The 24,002-nt window shown below is 43.2% G+C and overlaps 1 protein-coding gene across 3 annotated transcripts in view; it reads right to left on the bottom strand.

Moving 5' to 3' along the window:
• slc25a26 (solute carrier family 25 member 26) overlaps positions 1 to 24,002 on the bottom strand; it is a 54,292-nt gene that overhangs the window by 6,590 nt on the left and 23,700 nt on the right. The window contains exons 6-11 of one of the 3 annotated variants that reach the window (XR_004613806.1): positions 11,587 to 11,631; positions 8,045 to 8,114; positions 4,689 to 4,753; positions 1,899 to 1,972; positions 534 to 695; positions 321 to 448 (exon numbers count right to left, since the gene is read on the bottom strand). Coding sequence is in view for 1 of the 3 variants with exons in the window: in XM_034584915.1 (XP_034440806.1) it covers positions 1,899 to 1,972; positions 4,689 to 4,753; positions 8,045 to 8,114; positions 11,587 to 11,631 (254 nt within the window). In the remaining 2 variants the exon portion in view is untranslated. The remainder of the gene's footprint in view (positions 1 to 320; positions 449 to 533; positions 696 to 1,898; positions 1,973 to 4,688; positions 4,754 to 8,044; positions 8,115 to 11,586; positions 11,632 to 24,002) is intronic. The other 2 variants (XR_004613807.1, XM_034584915.1) reach the window with 2 other exon arrangements.

Genomic DNA, 24,002 nt, shown 5'->3' with positions numbered 1-24,002 from the left:
TTACTGCTCATCATGCTGAAGAACAGGGTCAACTTGGGTCTAAGGATTGTGTCGACCTCTGAAATAGACAACATGAATTGTTTGACAAAATAACAGCAGTTCAGTAAATCATTCAAACTTGATTTCTTTTCATTTTATGAAAAACTTTGAGAATAAAATCTACACTGCAGATAAACCAGGTAGAATGAACACAAAGTTTTCTAACTTGACTGCACCATAGACTGTTTATAAAAAGCTCTGCACATAAAACAATAAAAAGAGAGAGTATATTGTTTGAGGAGAACTCACTAACCACAAGGATCTGCACAGGTACATTATACTTTGTTTCAGTTGATGGGACAGTTGCTCATCACAGTGCCATCACTATACAGAACCAGTTATACAGTCTTAATACATCCTGTGTTAAGAAGGTGAAAAGTGTTCACTTTCCTCAGCTTCATTTCCTCAGCTGTAAAACAAAGATTGCCGCAGCCGTAAAAGAACAATTACCACGAACTTCCAGACGCTGCTTGTGTTGTGCGTATGCGGCTAACATGTTTACTGTTCTTCCATTATGGTTTACAGGAGGCCCAGAGCAGACGCAGCCTGGAGGCCGCGCTGCCTCTGGTCTCTGTTTTGACATGACTCCTGGTGCAGTGTGGTTGTTTTGCAGGTTACTGGGGGAGGCTGCACCGCTCTGCGCTCACCCGGGGTCTCTGGGGCATGGCACACACATGGAAGCACTTTAGAGCTTCACTACACTGCAATTGGGCCTATTACCATAATTACAGCTTTAAAGCTCCAGCAATTTGTATCAGGCATGCACCAGCGCAACCACCAGGCCTTTGGCCCTGCGGAACAACAGCTCCCCCTCCCTCCTTCCTCCTTTCACTTTCAACACACTCTCCATTGTCTATGCATTTCATTCTCTCCTCTTTCCCTTTGCCCTCTCTCCTCCATCATTATCAGGGGAGAGACAGATTAACAGGAGCTCATCGTGCTGCAGAACTTTGGGCACATACTCTCTGGACTCTGCGTTATAATAGAGACACCAGGAGGAGTTAGTTAGTGGAGAAAAAGGAGGAAAGAATGAGGGAGAAAACAAACCCATCAAACGTGTGGTGCACAGGTGGCAACTGGCATCAAAGAGTTCTCCTGAACTCAGTTGCTGTTGCAGTGAGAGGAGAGAGGGATTTGTAGTCAGGGCTCGCCTGCTCTCACCTCGCTGAGATTGTGTCTTAAACGTGATATTATATCAAAATGAGGTGCAGCCTGTTAATGAAGAGACTGACGAGAATCACCCTCGGCTTTTATTAAAACACAATTCAGAAACGTAATTTCTCTCTGATTAGATTCCAGCTCTGCAGCTACACAAACAAACACTGATACAGTGGTTAGGAACAGAGAGGGGGGGAGACGTTCCACTGGTGTTTGGCCTGCTCCCCTCCGAGCATTAAGCCGAGGTGCATCCTAACTAAATGACAGCAGCTTGTACACAAGCGGGCCAATCATTCCCTGTGGCTGAGGATTTGTTTTAGTGCTGGCAGCCCTCTGTGGCCCCATTAGAGCGGCCCTTTTGTCTGCTGTGCATCATAAACGCATCAAAACACTCAAATAAACCCTTCCCCTTGGCCCCTGTAGAACCTTAATCAATAGGATGGTGCAGCGAGACAGCAGGAAAAGCTTTTACACGTCTCATTTTTTAAGACGCAGCTGTAAATTCAGCCTCCCGAGAGGAGCGCTCTAACACCAAACTTGATTAAATGCGGGATCAGGCCAACTTAAATCAAATCATGTAAAATAAGAGGTTTTTAAATGTGCTGGGATGAAAGTGTTTGTGTAAAGAGGCCATTTGGTTTTAAACAATCACAACTGGCCTTTTAAACGTTTCCCCAAAATGAAGACGCACACACGCTCACCCTGTGAGGCCTCGGCTCTTCCACACGTCGTAGAGCACCGTCGGGATGTTGCCTCTCGCTGTGGTCGACCCAGCCTAGAGAGGGAGAGAGAGGGGGAGCGAGAGCAAACAGAGGTGTGATGATGGATGGATTGTCTCCTTCGCTTCCTGCTTCTCCTCACGGACAGCTGTGTCAGCGCAGGTGACACCTACATCACGCACCAGCTTGGAAACACACCCAGCCATTTGCCCACCCAAAAAAACACACTCAACAAGTTCTCCCTGTCTTCCTCCACACCCGTCCGTCTGGCACTTGTATTTACACAATACGGCTTAGCTGGCCGGAGAGTTTTTAATCCATCACTGCGGAGTGGCAGAGCTGCAGGATAAGGCCCAGCCGGGGTCAAGAGAGAGTGGGTGGTGGCAGAAGGGAAGAGAGGGGAAAAAAAGCAAGGGGGCAATGGAGGGCAGACCGAAATAAGGATGAATAAGAAGAGGGTAGAAGGAGTGTGTGTAGGTGCACACGCCAATCCACGCCACAGCTCACTGAGTGTGTAGGAAAAACGTCCGCTATGCATTGTGACTCTCAGATCTGCAGAAACAAGCTGAAGATTCACACTCTTTTTTCATGTGAGCTGGAGAGAAAAAATACCCCTATTCTGTATGTTTCTGTTGGAGACAGGTGGCTGAGAAATGAGTCTCCCCTCTTCTCGTCTAACAAGTTTTCTTTTCCTTTACCGCTGCGGAATGGTGGAAGGAAGGAATGGAGGAGCAGGGTGTCCAAAACACACAGGCAGACACACACACGGTCCCTGTGTAGCTTACGCTGACACACAAAAATATATTCATATTTCATTGGCTCACGTTGAGGTCCTAAAAATCATGACAGATTTGAAAAGAGGCTTCATACTAAACTTTCTCGCATCTATACTGTTTCATACAGTGACATGAAGGGGTTCATCGAGCCACCCTGACTATGTGTAGATGATGGTGAATATGACAATTATAGCAGCCTGAGCAGAAGAGCAGTGTTGTACAGTAGCAGCGTAGGAGGCGTGCAGTGGCAGCGTGGTGTGCCAGGCTTGATGCCGCTGCTGCAGGCAGGGTGGTGGTGTGGCAGTAGTCCTGCGCTGGAGGGGCTTTACACGTCCAGCTGTGCCCTGGACGCCGGCCCTGGTGAGCCTCGTCTGCGCCAGACTGCAACTACTGTACAACACGGCTCTTTCATTCCGCTCGCTGCAGAGAAGAAAGAACCCTCTCCTCGGCTGCAGTGGGAAGGAAACTAATGTGACAAGCTCCAACACCCACAATTCCTCCCCTCCGTCCAATCTAAACCATCCATAGCCATCAACGCCAGCCCTGCTCCCTCTGCCTGTCTCTCTGCCTGGACTTGTCATCCTCTGCTGCTGTGGGACAAAACCTAAGTCTGAAATGTCTGACTTAGTTTTTAAAATAAATAACATGTGACTTTACAGGTTTTAACCAGCTTAGGTCAGGTTGGGTCATATTTTACTTTAAAGTCTTATGTTGCCTCATAACTTATACAACACACATTTTAATCCTATTAGCATATTTGCATTATGTCTTCGATCTAGTAGAATGTATTTGGCATCACTGACTGTCTTGTTGTTGTATTGGAACTAGATCTTACTTTGTGTGTCTGGCTTATATTGATTGATGGAATTATGTTCATATGCTGTGTTCTCACATCGGCTCGTTCGGACTTTTAATAAGGGGTTGGCAGGTGAAACTCTGTAAAAGTGCAATTATACATTTTGAATGTACAACAATGTTAACATATTAAAAATCCTAATAATAAAAATATTTTAGATAGAGGACACCTCTGTTCTGACAGTGGAAGCAGTTTAAACTGTTTAGCAGCATTCTCATCTGGCTTTTATTTTCTTTAATACAGATGTTTTATTCCCACTGAATCAAATGAATCCTTTATTTTTTACTGCGAACCTGTGGAGCCGTTAGTGAATCAAAAAACTTGGCCTTATAAAGTTATAACCGAGCAGCTTTGAGGCAGCACAGGCCGAGTCCTTTGCTGGTGGTAAATTACAGCAGCTGCATTTCAGATAATGTTTACAGGAAGCGTTTGTACCGAGCTCGTCCACCTACAGCCAACGGCTTCTCGCAAGAGATCAAGCCAGACAGTGTTTTGTTAATTCCAGTATCTCATTAGTTAGGATGGAGGGAGGTGAGGAGGAGGAGGAACACTGTGTCTTCTCCAAGGACAGTTGGTGTGTTGGTGTGTGCGTGTGTGTTTGTGGAGGGAGGCTGGTTGGGGTAACTCTGAACTCACTACCCTTTACACACAAACACACACACACACACACACACACACACACAGGACGTAGTGAGGGAAGCCAGACTTACAGTTAGTGAGCCAGAAGTAAGAGAGGAGGTGGAGATGTGGAGGAAGAGGAGGGACACCACACAGCACAAATAGGGTGGGGATGTGTGTGTGTGTGTGTGGGGACGACGACTTTACACAGCGTAGATGAGTTAACAGGAGAGAGACACACTGGCCCTCTGCTTCACCTCTCAGTGACAAGCAGCCTTGAGATGGAAATTCCTCTGGAGCAGCAGCAAGTCCTCACTCTAACACTAACCATGAATACAAACACGTCTTCCCAACACTGTCCATGGTCCAGATCAGATGATAAATGTGTGTGTGTGTGTGTGTGTCACTACTGTCCCAGTGCTACATCGGCCTGCTCCGTGCCGTGTGCTCTGCTCTCTGCCTGCGAGGCATCACCTGACAGCAGTGTTTAAAAGTCGCTGCCAGTGGTGTGTGTGTGTGTACCTTCGCAAGCATGATCCTGGTCTTCGCCACGTCAAGTGGAGTGGTAACAAATGCCGCTATCGCCCCTGCAAAAGACAAATACACACGTTTAACAAAGTGCTCTCTTTGAATACTAAAAATAAACCCAAAAGAGTTCAATTACTTAACCACAGTTACAGTAATGTTCTAATTCTGCAGTAAGCAGCAGAACTCTTGGCCCTTGTCTCCACTGAGTTCATAAAAAGGGTATTTCCAAACCAGAACCATCCCCATTATTAGACCACAAAAACCAGACAGAGACACTTCTATTCCCACCGCCACCCCTCTCCTACACCGCCTTATCCAAACCACACACTCCCTCCTATTACACACACAAGCACAGGCACACAAGCACAGGCACGCAAACACACGCACACAAACACACACACCTGCATAAGCTTATTTAGAAATGTTCAGACGCAAATGAGCACACAAACACACACCCACTCCCTCAGAAGAGTTTTATTGGAACAGTTACACCCCAACTTCCCTCCAGCGCTCCAAGTTGGAAGCTAGACTGGCGGCGTGCTCCAGAGGTGTCCCCACTGGGCCGCAGTGTGTCGGAGTAAGAAACTGTGTGTGTGTGTCCTCTGCCGCAAACATAGCAACTGTTCTAGGGTAAACATATCCATATGGGCCACCAAGGAGCAATGTGACGCAGGCGAGTTGAGGACACAGGAAAACATTAGGATCAGTGTGGTGTAAACACACTGTTATGTTTTACTAGTTAATGCTGCTTGATTTTAAGAGGGGGGTTAAATTATTTATTTTTTCCCTCCTACTTAGGTGGAGGAAACTCAGACTTCAGCAGAAATAGAAAAGACACAGGCCTCGCAGAGCGGCCTGCTCTGTAATATTCTTGGAGAGCAATAAAAAGGAGGCATTATCCCGATAAATCTTACACGTGGGGGCGCTGAATTGGAGGATCTAAATTTGGCTGGAAATGCCATGTGATGTGATGAAAGTTAGACGAGACGGTGATGTAATCCCCCCGTCTCGGGCTAGGCCGTCTTCTCCGGGTGGTTCAAACGGGGTCAAGTCAGTCGTAAGTCAGCGCGGCGCACTAGTGGAGATGTTTGCGGTGATTAAACGCGCCTGTGTGAGCATTTCCAGTGTCAGGCAGATTATGGACGAGCCAAAGAGAGTGTGAAGTGCAAAGTAAAAGGGGATGTGGCTGAAACTTGAGGATCCCTCTTGGAAAGCAGAGGGACGTGAACTTGACTCCTAACCCTGAACCCACACCCCCATACTCCCCCATAACCAAGCCAGGACCCCTGCCCCCATGTTATACCTCCCTTCTCCTGCTTTTGGCTCCCGCCGTTTTACCTTCTCGCATATGTCAACTTCTTAATCATTTTCCTTTATATCACAATTAACAATTCTGTCGTTACAGTGGATATAAAGGCCATCAGATTACTTTAGTCTAAATACTCAAATACTACACATATATATCCATAAAGATAACAAGTTAGGACAATGTCATTAAGATTTTAATCTCTGCGAGCCTTGCAAATGGTCAAAGCGCCGTCTGGAAACTTCTTTTCTCTTTTACATTTTCTTTCTCTGCACGCCTCAGTCTGACACCTACTCATGCACATCTCCTGTCTCCTCTTTCTCTTTCTCTCCCTCTCTGCTCTCTTCTTCCCAGGGTGGATTAAGTCCTGGTGGGGAGGCACAGAGCCTCGTCTCAGCTCCTCGGGGTGCTGTCTCCATCAACTCCATTTCTCCATCTCGCCACGCACCCAGAGCACCGAGCCTCCATCTTCCTGTCCTGCCCTGTCTGGTGCGCCGCAGTGTTGCACGAGTTATGGACTGAAAGCTACAACCGTCTAATAACAGCTCCACGGGCTGATTCCAGTGCGGAAAAGTTCTTCTTCTGAAATATGTGTTTTGATTGTGGTTCTGCTTTCTCATTGCTAAAGTGAAGACTGTGTAAAAAGATAGGTGATGTGACAGATTTGTTATGCAAACACTGGAGGGGCACAGTCCTGAATATATATCATTCTGTACCTCCTATACTGACACTGTATAAGCCAAATATCTATCACAGTGTTTTGCAAATGCACCACAGACAGAAACAGCTGACTGGCTAACTGACAAGCAGCAACTTTTTTGCCCAAGAAGGTATAACAGTTATAAAAGCCTCGGGTAAAGCAGATATGACGCAATTAAAAGGTGACCAAAATGAAACGTCACGTGACCTTGAATAATATTGGGGATTTTCTCTGGGTTTATAGTTTTCTCGTTAGAAACATTTTTGGATGATGTAAATACACAAGTCGATAAAATATATAACATAGATCTAGTGGCTTTTAGACCAGTGAAAGAATCGTACATATTATATCTTTAAATGAAATATAAGGATATAATGTTTGTTAGTAAGATTACGCAAAAAAATCTGGACGGATTACCACCAAATGTGGAGGATAGGTGTGGTATGGTTCAGGGAAGAAGCCATCACATTTTTGTGCGGATCCAGATCAGGGGATGCATGAATTTCTTTTCACTTTCTTTAACATTGTGAGATAGGAGGTTTTTTGACATGAGAACATGAATCTGAGGTTTGATCCAACCGGGGGAGCTTTGTTGCATTTCATAACCATCTCTCATTCCTCTCAATGGATAAGTGCCACTAAATTGTCAATAATAACAATAACAAAATAATAATTTAAAAATCCAAAAGGTCTGAGATGTTTTTGGAGATGTTGGTCTTCAGATGGAACTCTTTAAATAAGAGAAAAAAAATCCTTAAACACTTTCCCTTATTCATTGTTATATTAGTCTGCTCCCTTTCCCCTCTCTCCCTCTTTTTTTTTGTGCCTTCCTCTCGTCCTCTCTCTTAAACCACTTCAAGCCCCAGTACTCAGGAGGTCGCACAGCTGCAGGGCCCGTTCCCGTTCCCCAACCCTCCTCTTTCCCCTGATGCTCTTCCGGGCTGAGACAGACGAATAAAAATCATGGTATAGTGTGATTGCCTTTGGCCGACGGACATGAGAACTCTAATAATCTCATCAGTGATGCAGTCACAGTATTGAGGATTGTCATTTTGAGTCTAAGAGTCTAAGAAAAAGGCTGGAATGACTTTTCTCCTCTGTCGTCTTTTCTTCTACAGACCTGCTGCAGAGGGTGAGGATGGGATTTCACCAGCTGAGCTCTGCACCTTTGTGGAATTGTACAAGAATATGACTTTGGATAAACTTGTCCTGTTGTCTTGTGGCCATGATTTTACCTATCCAACCACCCATCCATCCATCCATCCATCCATCCATCCATCCATCCATCTATCCCCTGCCCCCCTTTTCCCCCTGTCTCCCAAAGCACCATATAATCCCCTGCACCTGCAAAAGCTCCGCACACTGCAGCCTGCCAAGAGTAGAGTGTGTGACCTTGCCTCCGCGACCACAGAGTCTGGGAGAAAGAGAGAGAAATGTTGAGAGAGAGAGAGAGAGAGAGAGAGAGAGAGAGAGAGAGAGAGAGGGTTGTCGATAGAGGAGGATGATGAAAGAGCAAGAAAAAAGGAGAGAAAGTGGGTGGGAGACAAAGAGAGGGAGAGAGGAGGCTGTAGTTAGTGGAGATAACAGACACAGTGAAAACACATTGTGAACCTTGGTCTGGTCTGGGGTCCAGACCCACGGCTGGGAAAATGCTTGTTCTGCTATTTTCCTGTTGCCTTTTCTCCCCAATGATGTCATGATACTTGTTTCCCAAGAACTGTGACTGGACAAGAGGGAGGCAGGAGACCAGGCTGCACCGCTCCCACTCCGTCATCCTAATGCATCAAGTCCCACCATTTTTACAGATATTGATTGATGTCGTGAAATAAAATAAATCAAGTAATCTTGGTCATTTTCTATTGTTACAATACTATCATAAGCTCTGTGTCAAGGTCAAAAGCCACAATGAACTGATCCTATTGACACGTATTGTGTGTGTGTGTAGCCAAAGGCTGATAAATGTTATTGCTGTGAGCCACAGAGCTCCACTGTTGTTCCAAAACAGAAAGAGCAGCTTGTGATAGGATCCCACCAACAGTGATGCTCGTCAACATGATTCTCATTACAACATAAACACATAAGTAGAGTTCCCACAACAGTAAATGCGTCCAGTACGACATTTACCATCACACACACACAGACACAGACACACACACACACACACACACACACACACACACAGCCATATTCCTTCATTAAAATGCATGAACAGTAAGAAACCATGTATTAATCTGCAGGTGAAATTAGTGCCCAACAAATGTACTACTTTTTTATGTCTTTTTAAAAATAAATCCCACACATTTGGAAACTGTTGTTTTAGCTGGAATGAATGATCTGTGCAAATCACAACAAACAGTTAATTTGGGCAAATAATCATGCTGATGTATCAGACTAAATACTATGTGTTTTTTTGCTGATGTAGTACATCAAGCATCATGTTGCACATTTTGACATGCATATTATGAATGACTGACATTTGACAATTCAGTTTATGTGCAATTTGTCCAAACTATTCATTACATCAGTTTTCAAAATGAACTTCTTTATGTATTGACTGCAGAGCTTTAGAGGCTTTACCTGAAAACTAAACTAACCGACAGCATTTAGTCGATTATTGAAAAATGAAAATGTAATATTAAATGTGAGTCAAACAGTAGTGATTATCTGTGTTTGAAAAACCTCAGGTCACAGGACTGCTTTCCCCATATTCAAGTGGCCACTGAGTGGAACCACCTGATGTTTTTGTTTTGAGAATGAACTCAGGATGGGGAGGCGGCCTGTCTCTTTTTCTCCCACCACCAGTTTCAGCGAGGCAAAGAGGAGACAGACTACGCAAGGTTAGTCTTTGTATAAATGCGCAGCTGGGCTGCCTCGGGCACTGCAAGGTATGATTACTTCTCAGGGAGAGCAATAGAGAAACAGCATGGAGCGATTACTAATATTTTCTTTGTTCATCCCCGGCTGCCTCCCCCCTGCACATTTAATCTGCAGCATCTTATCTCATTCTCCTACTACCTCACACACGAGAAAGACTATGTGTGCGTGCATGTGCATGCAAATGCAAACAAGTAAACACATAGAAGAAAGAAGGAGAGTGAGTTGGAGCTCAGGAGGCGTCATGTGTATTCCATTAGAGGGCAGATTAAAAAAGGAGATTTTGTTTTCCACATCAAAGATCTCACACTGGGGGATTCCTCTCCGTCTCTCTGAATCGCTCCCTCCCTCTTCCCCTCGGTTTCATGAATAAATAATAAGGGCTAAACCTGGGAAAACAAACTCTTTGACCTGTGAACCCTCGTGTCAGGGTCGCACTTTGCACCTGGACGACTTCCCACAGGAAGAGGCGGTGGGTCTGCGTGCTTGTGTCCCTGTGATACATATGTGGCTGGTTTCATTCGCGTTCCCATCATGCCTGCGAAGCTCAATTCCGTGGATTTTTTGTGGCTCTTTCTTGGTGTTCAATCATAACCTAACAGTGTTACACCCTCCTGTTTTGCTCATGTTGTTTTAGAGTTCAGAACAGATGGAGTAAACTGCACAGTTAAAAACCACAATACTGTGAAATTAATGTGTGAGAAAATCAGAAAGAATGACTCCGATGGATGTTGGGGCCTGGTGTGAAATGGCCTTAAATCTATGTAGTGACTAATATGTCAAATTCTTTCATATCCTGCGACTTGCTCAATTAATTGACCAAATTCTCTGACTTTTCCCAGCCTGGAACAGTGATCCTGGAGACTCAGTGACCAGATGAAGTTAATGCAGAGGATTTGTCTGCTGACTCCTCTCCCAACAGGCCTGCAGCAAGTTGGGTGAGTTGGTTTTTCTTCCCTTTTCCCGTCTTTCTGTTTCTCTCACTGACAGCTGTGCTGGCTCGGTGAGAAATAAAAAGAAAGAGGTCATAACGCAGCACATTACTATCCCGCAGAGCAGCTGGGAGATCATGCCACACACACTCACTTCCCAAATTCCTTCACTCTGGCATTTTTTGAACTAAATCACACTATTATATGAAAGCCTCTGAACATCGAGGTGGTCACTCTGAAGGAATGGCAGTAAAAAAAACCTGTTCGCTTGAAAGAGGAGGAGAGGAAAGGAGAGAGAGGAGAGAATCAAGAGGAGAGGAAGAGAGGAGAGTCAGATGAAGAGGAGAATATCGAGCGGCGAGGAGAGGAGAAAGTCCAGATTCCAACAGTTCAGCTCTCCGCCAACGGACGTGTCCAGATGGCCTGGAGAGAGAGGGTCTTTTGACTGAGGGACAAAGAGACACTTGTGAAGGACAAAATCTAACTCTCGCAAATGTAAAAACACACACACAGCTGTGTCGTGTATTGTTCACGTCTTAGCTTGGCCGTTAGCTCCGACCACTGATGAAATGCTTGACTGTCCGACTCTCCTGCCCTTGAGACATGATGTCACTCCAACAAAACGTCTTTTCAAAAAGAGATGGCGTTTTATGTGTTCAGGGCCACAATGAAGCGGCAAAGGGGGCAAGGAGAGTGGAGAGACATGTGAGAATAAAAGACATTAAGGAAGAGGTCACGAGAGAGATGAGGGGGAGACAAAAAAAAGGAGTGGATATGCTGAAAACTCATGATAAACTGGAGGCCGGTTTGATGGGAGTCGTAACAACCCAATAAAACGGGGCGTTAAGTCCCATTCGCGCCTGCCACGATGATACAGGGGAATGCAGTGGGTGAGGCGGCTGTGAATGTGTCAGAGCATAAGCACACTATTTTAACTTTACTACGCATTTACCGCTGAGAATAATTACTGTTAATGACGGTGCCGCGGAGAGGTGGAGAGCGCAGCGATGGCGAAGGAATAAATACATGGATAATAAAGACAGAGAAAGAATAAAGTTTATGGATAGATCTGATACGTACCTTTAAATATTCCCAAAGTGGAAACTGCACCAGTGAGAAGGGGATCTGAAAAAAAACAGAAGATATAAAGTTTGAATTGTCAGGTTCATATAGTTTCGCGTTTTATCTTATCCTCCTTTCTCCTGAACTTGTCACTCCTGTCTATACATTTCCTTGCACTCGTCAGACTGCTCCCTTGTTCGTTGTCACTGCTGGTTATTAATGAATGGATGGAGAAAATAGAAAGATGCGATGGTTGTAGTGTGAGTGCGGCCACTGAAAACGCTCAAAATTGCCTTTGAATCGCAAGTTTCCAGTCGAGGAAATCAATGGCAGGGTGCACGCGCACACACGCACACGCACACACACACACACACACACAGACAAATATAGAGAGATGCACAAAAGCACTAATGCAGACTAAGCACAGACGCACAGAGACACATATACTCTCACACACACCACACATGGAGACACACGCACCCACACACAAACGCATGCACAGACTCACACTTCCTGTCATCTTACACTGCGGGACAGGACGGAAGAAGCGAGGGAAAGGAAAACAAAAGCAAAGAGAGAAATAAATCGAGTGACAGCGAGTTGTGTCATCAGTCTTTGATCACAGCAACAACAGGATCATTCATCCATCTGCGTCGTCGCCGCCGCCTACATGTTCCATCACACTGTGCTAAACACATGGGCACAAACTGCACTCATCCAACTGTGAGTCAGCCGCAGCACAAAGACAATACACAAACTGTGTTTATGCCACTTAATGAGCTTATTAAGCGCTTAGTCCCAATGAAGTGACCTCATATAAACACTCAATCTGTAGTAGATTAAGTCAAAGGGTATCGGCTGCATCTGCTCCCACACAGCTACACATTAAACTGCTTTAGGATCTTTATTAACAGTTTTATCACCAGCTATTTAAAAACAAAAGGAAAGATATGAGTTGTCAAAACAAGTAAATTTAATTGAGTGGAACAAATCAAATTACAAATCAAAACATGTAGCTTTATTACTAAACCTGATATAGCGGAAGAGGAGGGATTAAGAAAAAACACCACATGTAATAATAAAGTAGAGCATTAGGCAAGGTGTAATCTGGAACCAGTAGTCCACAGTAGAGGGAGCTCCTCTGCCCTGATAGAAAACACTGGTTCTGAAGTTCTGAAACACTGTGTCACTAGTCCGGCCAATACTTTCGGGAAATCGTGATGTCATGCGACATGCATAACATACACCATGGCTAGTCTGACATGTCTGGGTTACACATACAAGAATGCAAAGCGAAAAAATTTCAAATTTCACCAAAGTTGAACCCCACACGAGGACAAGCTGCCATTTGCTTCGCAACAGGAAGCAAATATCAATCGCCTTGCACTGATTGGTAGTGAACGGGAGGCGAAGGTTTGCCTCTGAAATATTTTCTTATGTGTGACCGGGCCCTAAAGGGAGAGTCGAGGCTGACATGTCCTACACATGCTGGAAGCAATTGACCCATTCTTGCCTTAAAGAGACAGGAGCTCAAACCAAGTGTTTGAGACAGAGGATGAAAAGAGAAGCTCCTATGTGCCCTCTTATACTGTCCAGTTACTAAAAGTTAACCCACACATTCCAGCCAATGACAATACGGAATTTACAGTGACCACAGTATAAAATGTATACATGTAATTTAATGTATGTTTTTGGAAATATATAAAATATGTTGTTTTGTAACGCAGACTTTCACACGGAGCGAACAAAACGATCCATCAGGTCCATCCAGACAGACACAAGCAAATTCTCTCAATCCTCAGAGATTATCTTTATTATCTGACAGACTGGAGATCTGTTATCCAGGCCCACAAAAATGGGGTGTTACATGATGAAGAGTGAGTACACCTCTGTTTTCCAACTGTGGCGAGATGAGAGTGAGCGTTAAAAAAAAAGTGCACCTGTCTTTTATTACGGCCATGATGTGTTCTGCTTTCCCCAGATCAGGGAGAGACGGACAGAGACACAGACACAAAGAGAGAGAGAGAGAGAGAGAGAGAGAGAGAGAGAGAGAGAGAGAGAGAGAGAGAGAGAGAGGGAGAAGGTTGCTGTGGTAACAGCCTGTATTGCTGTTACAGTTACAAAAGTAACTGAGGACTTTTCGTGGCACTGCAGCAAGACAGAGAAAGACAGATGTGTTCTGGAGAGGATCTGGAAAGACTAACCCACCAGTGATTTATGACTTGGTTTGATAAAACTGCAATATGTGTGTGTGTGAGATTGAACGTCTGAAAACCAGATGTGGTCTGATTAAAATTGATAAGCCATTTATTGAGAGGGTTGAGGATGCACGCGCGCGCATCCTCAAAAGTGCTCAGTCTGAGAGGAAAGCCCCACACACACACACACACACACACACAGACACACACACACACACACACACACACACACACACACACACACACACACACACACACACACACACACACACACACACACACACACACACACACACACACACACACACGAATGAACCTGACCAGATGTGCAAGCGCACATTAACAAGCGACAACTCACCAACTTAACACACAACCTGATGCTGGGAGGAGACGAGAGTTAATGATGAGAATGAATCTCTCAGTGAAAGAGAAAGGACGATGGGTAGAGACAGAGAGGATCCATCTTTCCCTCCTTCACGTTCCAGTTTCAAGTTCACACTGTGACGCTCCCAATCACAAGTAACCTCAGGTGTATTTATTTTGTACTGAGCTGAGAAATGCTTGCAATGTGTTCCTCTCAGTGGAATGAAACTTTGACCACAACGGCAAGCCCTGTGTCACTGCTCTGACTTGCAATGAAAACAGAACCAAGATTTCTAAAAACAGCCCAGGGGAACGAGCAGGTTTCTTCGAGCCTTGCTTTTGTTTTCGAGGTGAGGAAACCATGGAGACAAACACATGTGACATGTTTGCACCTGCTAGAGACACTGTCACTCACAACCTCCCTGTCCCAACAGCTAGGAGTGAAGAAAGTGTGTTTCCAAAATAAAATGAAATATTACCATTCGAGGATGAGATGATAAGAAAGGGTTCTATGCAAACGATAATGTTCAGAGGTGCTTTTATTTTGAAGTTCCATCTTAAAATCAAAATTCTTTGTGTGTTTAAACCTTCATGAACTTAGAAGAGGAGAAATAAAAGATGATAAAGAAAACCCCCACATCTATAATCAGCCATTTCAAAAACATTATAGTTAAGACATTAGACAACCAGATCTCTAACATCAGAGATCTTAAAATGCAGTTCTTCAGGAATTTAATATGACAGTTATTGGGCAATGTGTTTTTCACAAAGAGTTGTTTTTCATAAGATCTTTCAACACTAAATCCCCACGTTCCTTACAACATATATTAAAAACTCACTGTCTGGCACAACAGAGATGTATAATGACAAATACATGACGATTATCACATTACCTCATTTAAAGGTTATATATTAAGTGTGACTCACAGGGAAAGCAGCGACTGTGCATCAACTATAACTAACATTATTTCATCATTGACTCAAAATATTTTGAAACTGGTGATAAACCTGGTTTTCATAAACTGTTTGTTGTTTTATTTCAAATCAAAGTCCACTTTGAAACAGACCAACAGTCCCTTGCCTCATTCCTCGTTTATCACTTATTTTCATGAATTTTGAGATGCAATAAATCCTTTGACAAGTTTTAGGGATGTTTTTTAATCAATTATTGATTAAATGATTCCGGATGTTTGTGGTTTGACTGAAGCTCGAGTATAAAGGATATTGTTGTCATCTGTGAATTGGACACGTGACAAAAGCTCTTTTCATCAAACTTGTGCTGACAGTGAAGTGGAATTCAACACTTTCTTCATGATTCAAGATTTTGTCTGTGTTCCATGTATAGATTATTAACTTTTCAATCAAAATTTTTTTTTGTTTTGCAATGGGACAAAGAGTTCAATGTTTTATAAAACATAGGACTGTACACTTTATAGTATCACACATTGTAAAGTGTGCTTCTTTAGCAACTGTAAATGTCCTACACAGTGACCATTTTATAAAACTGATTTAATATGAAATACTAGTGAGCCAAATATCACTGAGCAGTCATCCATAAACAATAATTCATTCATTCATTTATAGGTTGGGAGTAAAAGTGCAAGAAATTTACAAGCCACAGTTTCAGTTCCAAATGTTCACATGTTGCTGGTTCTCTCAGTGAACTAAATATAGTTGGTTGAATGCAGAGAAACTGTTATAGATATTTATCACTATTTTCTGACATTTGTTCGGCGAAACAATAAATAATTTAATCAAGAAAAGTATTGTTAGCTGCACGCCTACATTGGCGTCTACATTAGGGATTTACATTTACCCTGTGGAGCTAAGGGGACTGGTGTATGGCTTTAGGACACCTGCTTGTAACTGGTTGCAGGTGCTGAACCTAAAGTCAAGAAAGGAAACATCCTTTAACTGCTGGGCCAGTGGGCAAATTGCATGGTTTTGATATTCTAGAGTTACAGAGAGGTCTGCTACAAGAGTTAAGGGCATATTTAGACTTCTGCTATACGTCATGGTAGAACGGCACACAGCCACACAGGCAGCCAGGCTCCTGCTACACCAGCCTGGCATGAAGGAAACGAGGCAGCATAAAATCCACAATGCTCTGTGGTGCTAACTGCTGACTGCGTCTCATCCCCCTGACTCGTATAATGCCTCAGCTACCAGGGCCAATTCACAGCCAGGAAGTCAAGCCAATTTCAATGTGTGCGGGTGCATACTTATATCTTTGTGAGGACCATTTTGAGCATAGACCTTATGCAGTGAAGACATTTTGGCCGGTCCTCACTTTTTGAGGGTTAAAACTTGCTCTCAGGGTTAACATTAGGACAAGGTTAGGCATTTAGTTGTGATGGTTAAGGTTAGGGCTAAAATGTGAAGTGTGTTTAGGTTGAGGTTAGTCAATAATTAGTTATGGTTAAGGTTAGGGATAATGTTTGGTTAAGCTGTCCACAATGAATGGGAGTCAATGCAAAATCCCAATAAGTATGTGCGTGCCTGTATGTATGCGCGTGCATGTATCTGTGCATCTTACATATAATTCACATTACATCATAAGAATGTTCACTGGTAAGGCAAATAAAAACAAAAGAGCATGTTGTTTTCACCTTGTTTCAGTGTTGAATATCACACAAAATAAACGTGTGGCTGTTATTTCGAGGATCCGTTAACAGGAGAAATCACAGGCCCGAAAGCAGAGCAGCACTGATTTTTATGTCCTTTTAAAACGACTGAGGTTTTCCTCCTCCTGCCAAAACTTTAATAGCTCGCTCAGCTCCAGCTTATGCCAATCAGAACACTTCCATGGCCATATGAGCAGCAAAAGAATTGCAATGACAACCAGGGCGATGAACACTGCACACAGTGTATTTAACATGCTGTTGAGGGCTGCGAACACGACCGTACAACAGATGCTTAAGTAATCATTTCTACATTTATGGAAGAGGGAGTCTAGCAAGGTTAAGTGGTAAATCAGTTGGTTAATTACTTTGGCCTTGACTGAAAGGTTCCAAAAACTCTACATATCAGGACCTCTTTAACTATTGGTGACATCAATCAGGAATAACCACCAGATTCATTAATGATTCAAAGTAATCTTTAATTGAAGCCTCACTTTTTTCCTGCCACTTTCATGCAACTATGACTGAATTATAATTTTTTTGTGTTAGAAAAACATAATCTGCCCAATTAGACTATCGGCCCAGTGCTCCAGCTCATCTTAAATGATTAAATCAGACTCGCACAAATCTTTTGACCCTCTGTTTCAGTATGAACTCCAAGAAAATGTCTGGAAAATACAGTCTGGTCTTCTTCTGGATTTTGCCTTTCGCATATGAAGAAAGCAGCAGAGATTGTAGGAGGCAGGATATGACGTCTAAATTATGCAGCTGAAATCAAGTTTTTTTTCTATAGCACATGGACACTGACGCCAGCCCGTATCATCAAAAGCTCTAGAATCTTGCCGCCGTAATCTACGTGTATAACTCCTCTTTTAAATCACATTCTCACATACAGCCCCTCCAGAAGTTCAGTGCATGTCTGAATGCAAAAGTTATCTAGCTTTTCTCCCCTCATGACCATGTCTTGCTGCACACCGAGATAAACAGTAAGGATCATAACAACTAGTCACCTCTAAGATTACAGCTAAAAGGCACAGATTTATTTAAATCCTGCAGAGCTATGCGTCTTGGCAATAGCATAAAAAACATGTTCCAGGAGCTCTGCAGCATCTGCTCAGCTCACAAACATCTGTGTCACCCACCCAGCCTCTGGGGACAGGACCCCCCTGCTGGGAAACTCATGACCAGCTCTCACACAGACCTGCTACACTGCAGGCGTGTTTCTTACATTTTTGGTAAATTTTGGTGTGCTTCCACTGGTGTGTGTGTGTGTGTGTGTGTGTGTGTGTGTGTGTGTGTGTGTGTGTGTGTGTGTGTGTCTGAAGAGCAGCATTATATGTTTGCTGGTTGACACGTAAATGATCAAACGTGACAGTCCCACTTGCTGCGACTGACAGGTACAATATATTAAGAATATGGAGATTGCGTCTGCTGTGTAATTCTGCTGACAGTACTCAAGTTTGTGTGCGTGTGTGTGTGTACATGCATCTTTGCCAACTGTATTAGCACTAACTTTATTAGTATTCAGAGAGGCTCCGAGCTGTCACAGGTCCTTAGGCGCTCAGCGGAGGGCAGGAAAAACACATGTCAAAATATATTCACATTGAGCCTGATTGCAGGCAAGCCAGTTGGCTGCAATTTGACAAATGACTTTTAATAGGTCAGACTGCACCCTCTGCATACTGATGAGTACTTAGAGGGAGAGTAAGGGAGATGGATATTAAGACGGGGAGACAAGCAGACAAATGTATGGATGCCAAAGGAACTGATGAGAAACATTACTCATCTTTTCCAAGAGGTGCCTTTTCAAAAAAAAAAAACAATCATCCCTGTTCAGAGCTTCTCTACTTTAAAACATCTATCAACTGCTACGGTGAAATTACTCCACAAAACCAGAACTCACATTTCTTTCCAACAAATTGTGATAATGTTTCTCAGTATGTCAAATATTTAGCATAATACAGTTTCATTAGGATGACATGATGTTATTTTCTACCTTTAACGTATCAGCAACACAGTAGAGGCTGACAGGTGTTTGTTCAAATCAGCAACGACTGGACAACAACTGGTCCACCTCTGGCGTAAACTCTAAACTGTTGATGAACAGCACCTTTGCTTCAACATTACACACCTAACAATGACTAACAAACAAGACGCTGGGCTCCATCTTACACCCAACACAAAGCTCAAAGTTGCTTTGCTAGTTTCAGACTAGAGCCCGACCAATATGGATTTTTAGGGACAAGGCCAATATCAATATAAGGGAGTTAAAATGTCTGATACCGATATCAGCTGATATAAATATCAAAGATCTTTTCATTCATTCATTGTGTTTGTTCCACATATTTAATTTCCACGAATAAAGCAAAAGGTAACAAAAAATAAATAGAGGCGTAGGCTGAACCAATAGCTTATTACACCACTAGACTTATTTTAATTAGCTATACCCTAAAGGTGCGACGCTTCGGTGCAAGATGTTGATATACAAACCCTGACCCCTATCAAATTATCACAAAGAAATGTAATTGAGGCTTGACATTTTACAGCGTAACCATAAACCTTACTATAAATTAGGATGGCACTCAGAGAGCGTGTACCTCTGCCAAGGCCCAACAGCGGCCTTATGAAACCACATTTAAATTCAATAAATAAAGACCAATTCATTATTGTCTGAGAAATCCACGAAAATGTTCAAAATGTCCCATCTCGGAATTTTGAAGTAAGGGGGAAAGAAATCCTGGGTCCGCCCCATGATCCAGATCCGCACTGACATTTAATAGGTTATTTCCTGACATACACAACATTGTTTCATCAAGTTCCGTGGTAATCTGTCAAGTAGTTATTGAGAAATCCTGCCAACTAACAAACCACTAAACAAATACAATGAAATGTGTAATTAATGAACATCTTTTCTGCATTGCTTGTTCTGTGAAAGTTTTCATTGAGCTAATTTCAGACTAACGCAGTTGTTATTGTATCATCCAGTGCCCACGTTGTTTAAATAGCAAATGCACTTGTGCCCATGGGTGTGTTTGTCAGTGTGATCAGACGCATTGTTCACACATTGTCCTCATGAGGCAGCAGGACAGGATTGCACAATAGGCCAAACAAACGATCCGAAGTCAGTGGTGCAGCAGTTCATAGTTACTTTAAGGCCACGTCATCAGGACAGTGATATATGGATGCATAATGCTCATACACACACACACAGGATGACAGCCAATGATGGATTATGATTTGACCAAGTGTGGGGATACACACAGTTATTTAAACAGACTGGTTTCCTCTGTAGAGAAGCACTCTTTCATACCTGGGGAATTCTAACAACAATCTGCCAAGGTGCAAGTCTGTCAGGTCTTTAAAGGGAAAGAGAGAGTTACGCCCAAAACAAACATGTGATTAATTGGTAGACTATGTACAACTTTCCTGAAACATGCATCCGACTCTTGAATAAGATTCAAGTGGATATGGACACTATGTGCTGCTGACTATGCACTTATGTTGTCAAAGTAGGGTCCAAAGACTTTACTGCCGTGATCGACTGACACCGACATCTCTACTGCCATGCATATGTTGATCTGAACACAGCCTACCTTTAACTGGGGCAAGTTAATTAAAAAAAAAAAATGATCTCAAAGCTTGACTTAATTCTCTTGCATTTCTTAACAAACATGTCACTTTTCATAATGGCTGTTTCAGAAGTTATCAGTTTGCTTACACTGCATTGAAGCTGATAATTCTTATCTTGGTTTAAACAGGACTTCAATTAGTTGTTTCCTCCACATAGTGGCCCACATGCGGAGGCTCCCACGTTACAGAAACCTTATCAGAACTCACATTACTCACATATATGCCGTATGTTAAACACATTACATGTTTAAACAAGCCTGATGACTGTTAAGTGACAGTAGCAGTAACGTACAGCCTCTCGCATTTGTACCGCTTCCTTATGAAATCCCAGATACAAATAACAGTATTGTGAAAACAACGACTCACACTTTAACTCAAGACAGTCAAGAAACTGTGGTGCAATCTTGAACCCAACAACACACTCGTTCTGCTGCGTTCTTGCCACCAGATGTGGAGCAAATGAGCAAAACAGCAAATGATTCATGAGCCAGAGCAGTCTGCTGGATCCTCTGTTAGCACTCGATACCGAGTGACCATTCCAAATCCATTTGGCCAAACCTCTGAAACCTGTGGATGTGGAATTTACCAAATGTACCATGTCAAATGGGAGCATATGTTCTCTCTCAATTTGAATTCTTCCAGAATAAATGGCTTCTTTCAAATGTTTAAGTAGTTATTTTCAATAATGTGACTCAGTAAAGACTTTAGGTTGAGATTAAAACAATATATTTACCGTCCTGTTGTTTTTTTGGTCCACAGCCTTTTCAAACTGCATCACAATCAGAACCCAGCATTTTCTAGCACTGACAATAAAAATGAATAAAAGAAAACTACGACTTGGACATCTGAATACTTGTTGCAAAAGTGTCCAACTCAGTCTTCTGATAGTCAGATAAAAAAAAAGAGATTTTATTCATATTTTTCATGGAAGCAAGAGGGATGACTGGAAAGCAGCAGAGCCCTGGATGATGAGGATGAAAAGAGTAGAGAATGAAAGCAGAGAAGTTCACCAGTTTCTCATACACATCCTGGTTAGACAGAGGAGAGGAGCACGAGGAGAAAGAGGAAAGTGAGAGGAGAGGAGAAAGAGGGGAGGAAGAGGAGAGCGAAAGGAGCGGATCGAGACGAGTTGAGGGGAGAGGAGAGCGAGAGGAAGAAGAAAGGGGCTTTTAAGAGAAAGCAGATGCAAGTGAGACGGTGAACTGATCAACAGCAGCCTTTTTCAAAGTGAGGAATCGCTATGGCCCACATGAAGGCCAACACACACACACGCGCACGAACAAACATTCGGACACACCCAGATTCCTCATGCTGCGTGTCACAGAAGAATGATGAGGAACTGACTGTGGTGACACACTGATAACAAACAGATAGAGATCAGATTTTAATAAGTTGAAAGTTGATAAAGTCATTAATCATGTCAGAGAGGCAGGTGCTGTTGGACACGTGTATATGTTACTCTGCCAAGTGTTTAACCGCAGTCTTAAGAGAATCACCGAGCAGGAAGAAACCAGACCTGTTTGTCAGCTGAGGGACAATGCAGACGAATATACTGTATTAACACAACATACGCACGGACAGGCATCCCAAAAAAACTGCACAGCAAGTGAGTCAAAGCAAGCAAGCAAGCAAGCAAGCACTCTCTCTCTCTCTCTCTCTCTCTCTCTCTCTCTCTCTCTCTCTCTCTCTCTCTCTCTCTCTCTCTCTCTCTCTCTCTCTCTCTCTCTGCTGGTTAATGCTACTCTAATGAAGGATGACAGATGTGCGATAAGGATGCATGTTGAAATACCCTGAGCTCTGAGTGAATGCTGAGTGGGGGATGCACTCATTTCCCCAAAATAACAACAGCTGGTCACGAATATAAATTCAGACCAGGGGATGAAATAACACACATTTTAAGATGTTTTTTATTTTGATATGGGTCAGGATACGGCAAACATATGCTAAACTAGAAGGGCACACTGAGAGCGCATACCTCCGCCAAGGGTAATGCCCTATCTCACCATGTCACAACAGTGCTTCCCATTAATTATCTAGACTGTGGCGCCCCGCCATATTATAATTTGTTCTGTCACAGTTTCATTAATGACTCAAAGATTTGTTTCACTCTTTGCCACGTACTTGCTCGCTTGATTCTGCTATCGTCCATAAAGTTCTTACCATCTTAGTTTCAGCTGCAGTTGTGCACGTTCCCCAAAGTGGCATGCAATGCAGTTATCTATCTAACGCAAGAACTTCTGTTTCACTCTTTATCTGTGGATCTGTTACTCTGAATCTGTTGCGTGTGTGACGTTCGTGTACCACTGCTCCCTCCAGATAACGTAAAAGAAAATTCCTATATCCACCCTTTTTTCAGCTCTCTGCCATAATTGAATCCTGACCCATACAACATCCTTCCACCAAGTTTCATGGTGATCTGTTCTTAGCAGAGGTAATAATAAAATGTAAAACAAAACTTCTAACTGGTGTTTACTGAAATGTATTTTGTTTCTTAGTTATTAATGATATAAAATATGTAAACAATCACAAATAATACACATAAAACGTTTATAATGTTGATGTCAGTTGTACAACTTCTTCTGAGAAATTGGGACTGTTACGTCTCTTTAACTTAAAGCCGTCTATTGAAGATATTATCATTATATTAGGTTGTATTAGCCGATAGAATTATACAATATGGTCCCTGTTTCAACGTCATTTGGACTGTTTATTACTTTTCCTCATTATGGGCAGCTCTACCCATGTTATGTTGATAAACACCAGACCCAATGTGTGCATGCGCATGTGGACTCATGTCACACCTTGTTACTGCAGTGACGACGCACGTTACACCTGACAGTGATGCTGCAAAACCCCTGGATAAACATGGGAGCACAGGAGGAATTTGTATAATACAGTCCAGTGTGTGGCAGCTGTAAGTACACCTCAGGGACAGAGGGGTTCAGGGCCTTTTAAATAAATAAACAAACACATAAATAAAGTCAATCGATAGAAGGAGCCTGATCCGGCACTCTGGGCCTGTGTTTGGCCTCTCACTTCATAAGAGAGGCCTGGGGGAGAACGAGAGGGAGGATGGAGGGGAGGGAGGGGAAACTGAGAGAACCGGGGCTGGGGTTGAGAGAGAGAGAGAGAGAGGGTTGGATTACTTCTCTCTTGGTGGTTGTATAGAGATGGTTAGTTGAAGCTACGGCCTGCTCTCGCTATTACAAAAAACAGATCCCCATATCTCAGTTCGCGCGCACACACACACACACACACACACACACACACACACACACACACACACACACACACACACACACACACACACACACACACACACACACACACACACACACACACACACACACACACACACACACACACACACCTCTGAGGCAGACTTCACACAAATCAAATGCTCATCCAAACCTAAAGCCATATCACATACAAAGCATAACTCCCCCATGTGCTCAGCGCAGTTCCTCAAAAACTAAATTTGTCACAGATTAGGGAGTGTGTTGGAGGCCGCACAGTTGTGTGCATCCTCCAGCATGTGCACATGTCCCTTTAAGGCGCATACTGCGGAACTATGAGGAGTGTTCAGCCTTAAGCGACCAGCAATCACTCATCCCAACTCACT

The sequence above is a fragment of the Hippoglossus hippoglossus genome, chromosome 5, assembly GCF_009819705.1.
Source record: "Hippoglossus hippoglossus isolate fHipHip1 chromosome 5, fHipHip1.pri, whole genome shotgun sequence".
NCBI lineage: Eukaryota > Metazoa > Chordata > Actinopteri > Pleuronectiformes > Pleuronectidae > Hippoglossus > Hippoglossus hippoglossus.
Note: the sequence above shows the minus strand (reverse complement) of the source record. Positions and strands in the feature narration are given on the sequence as shown.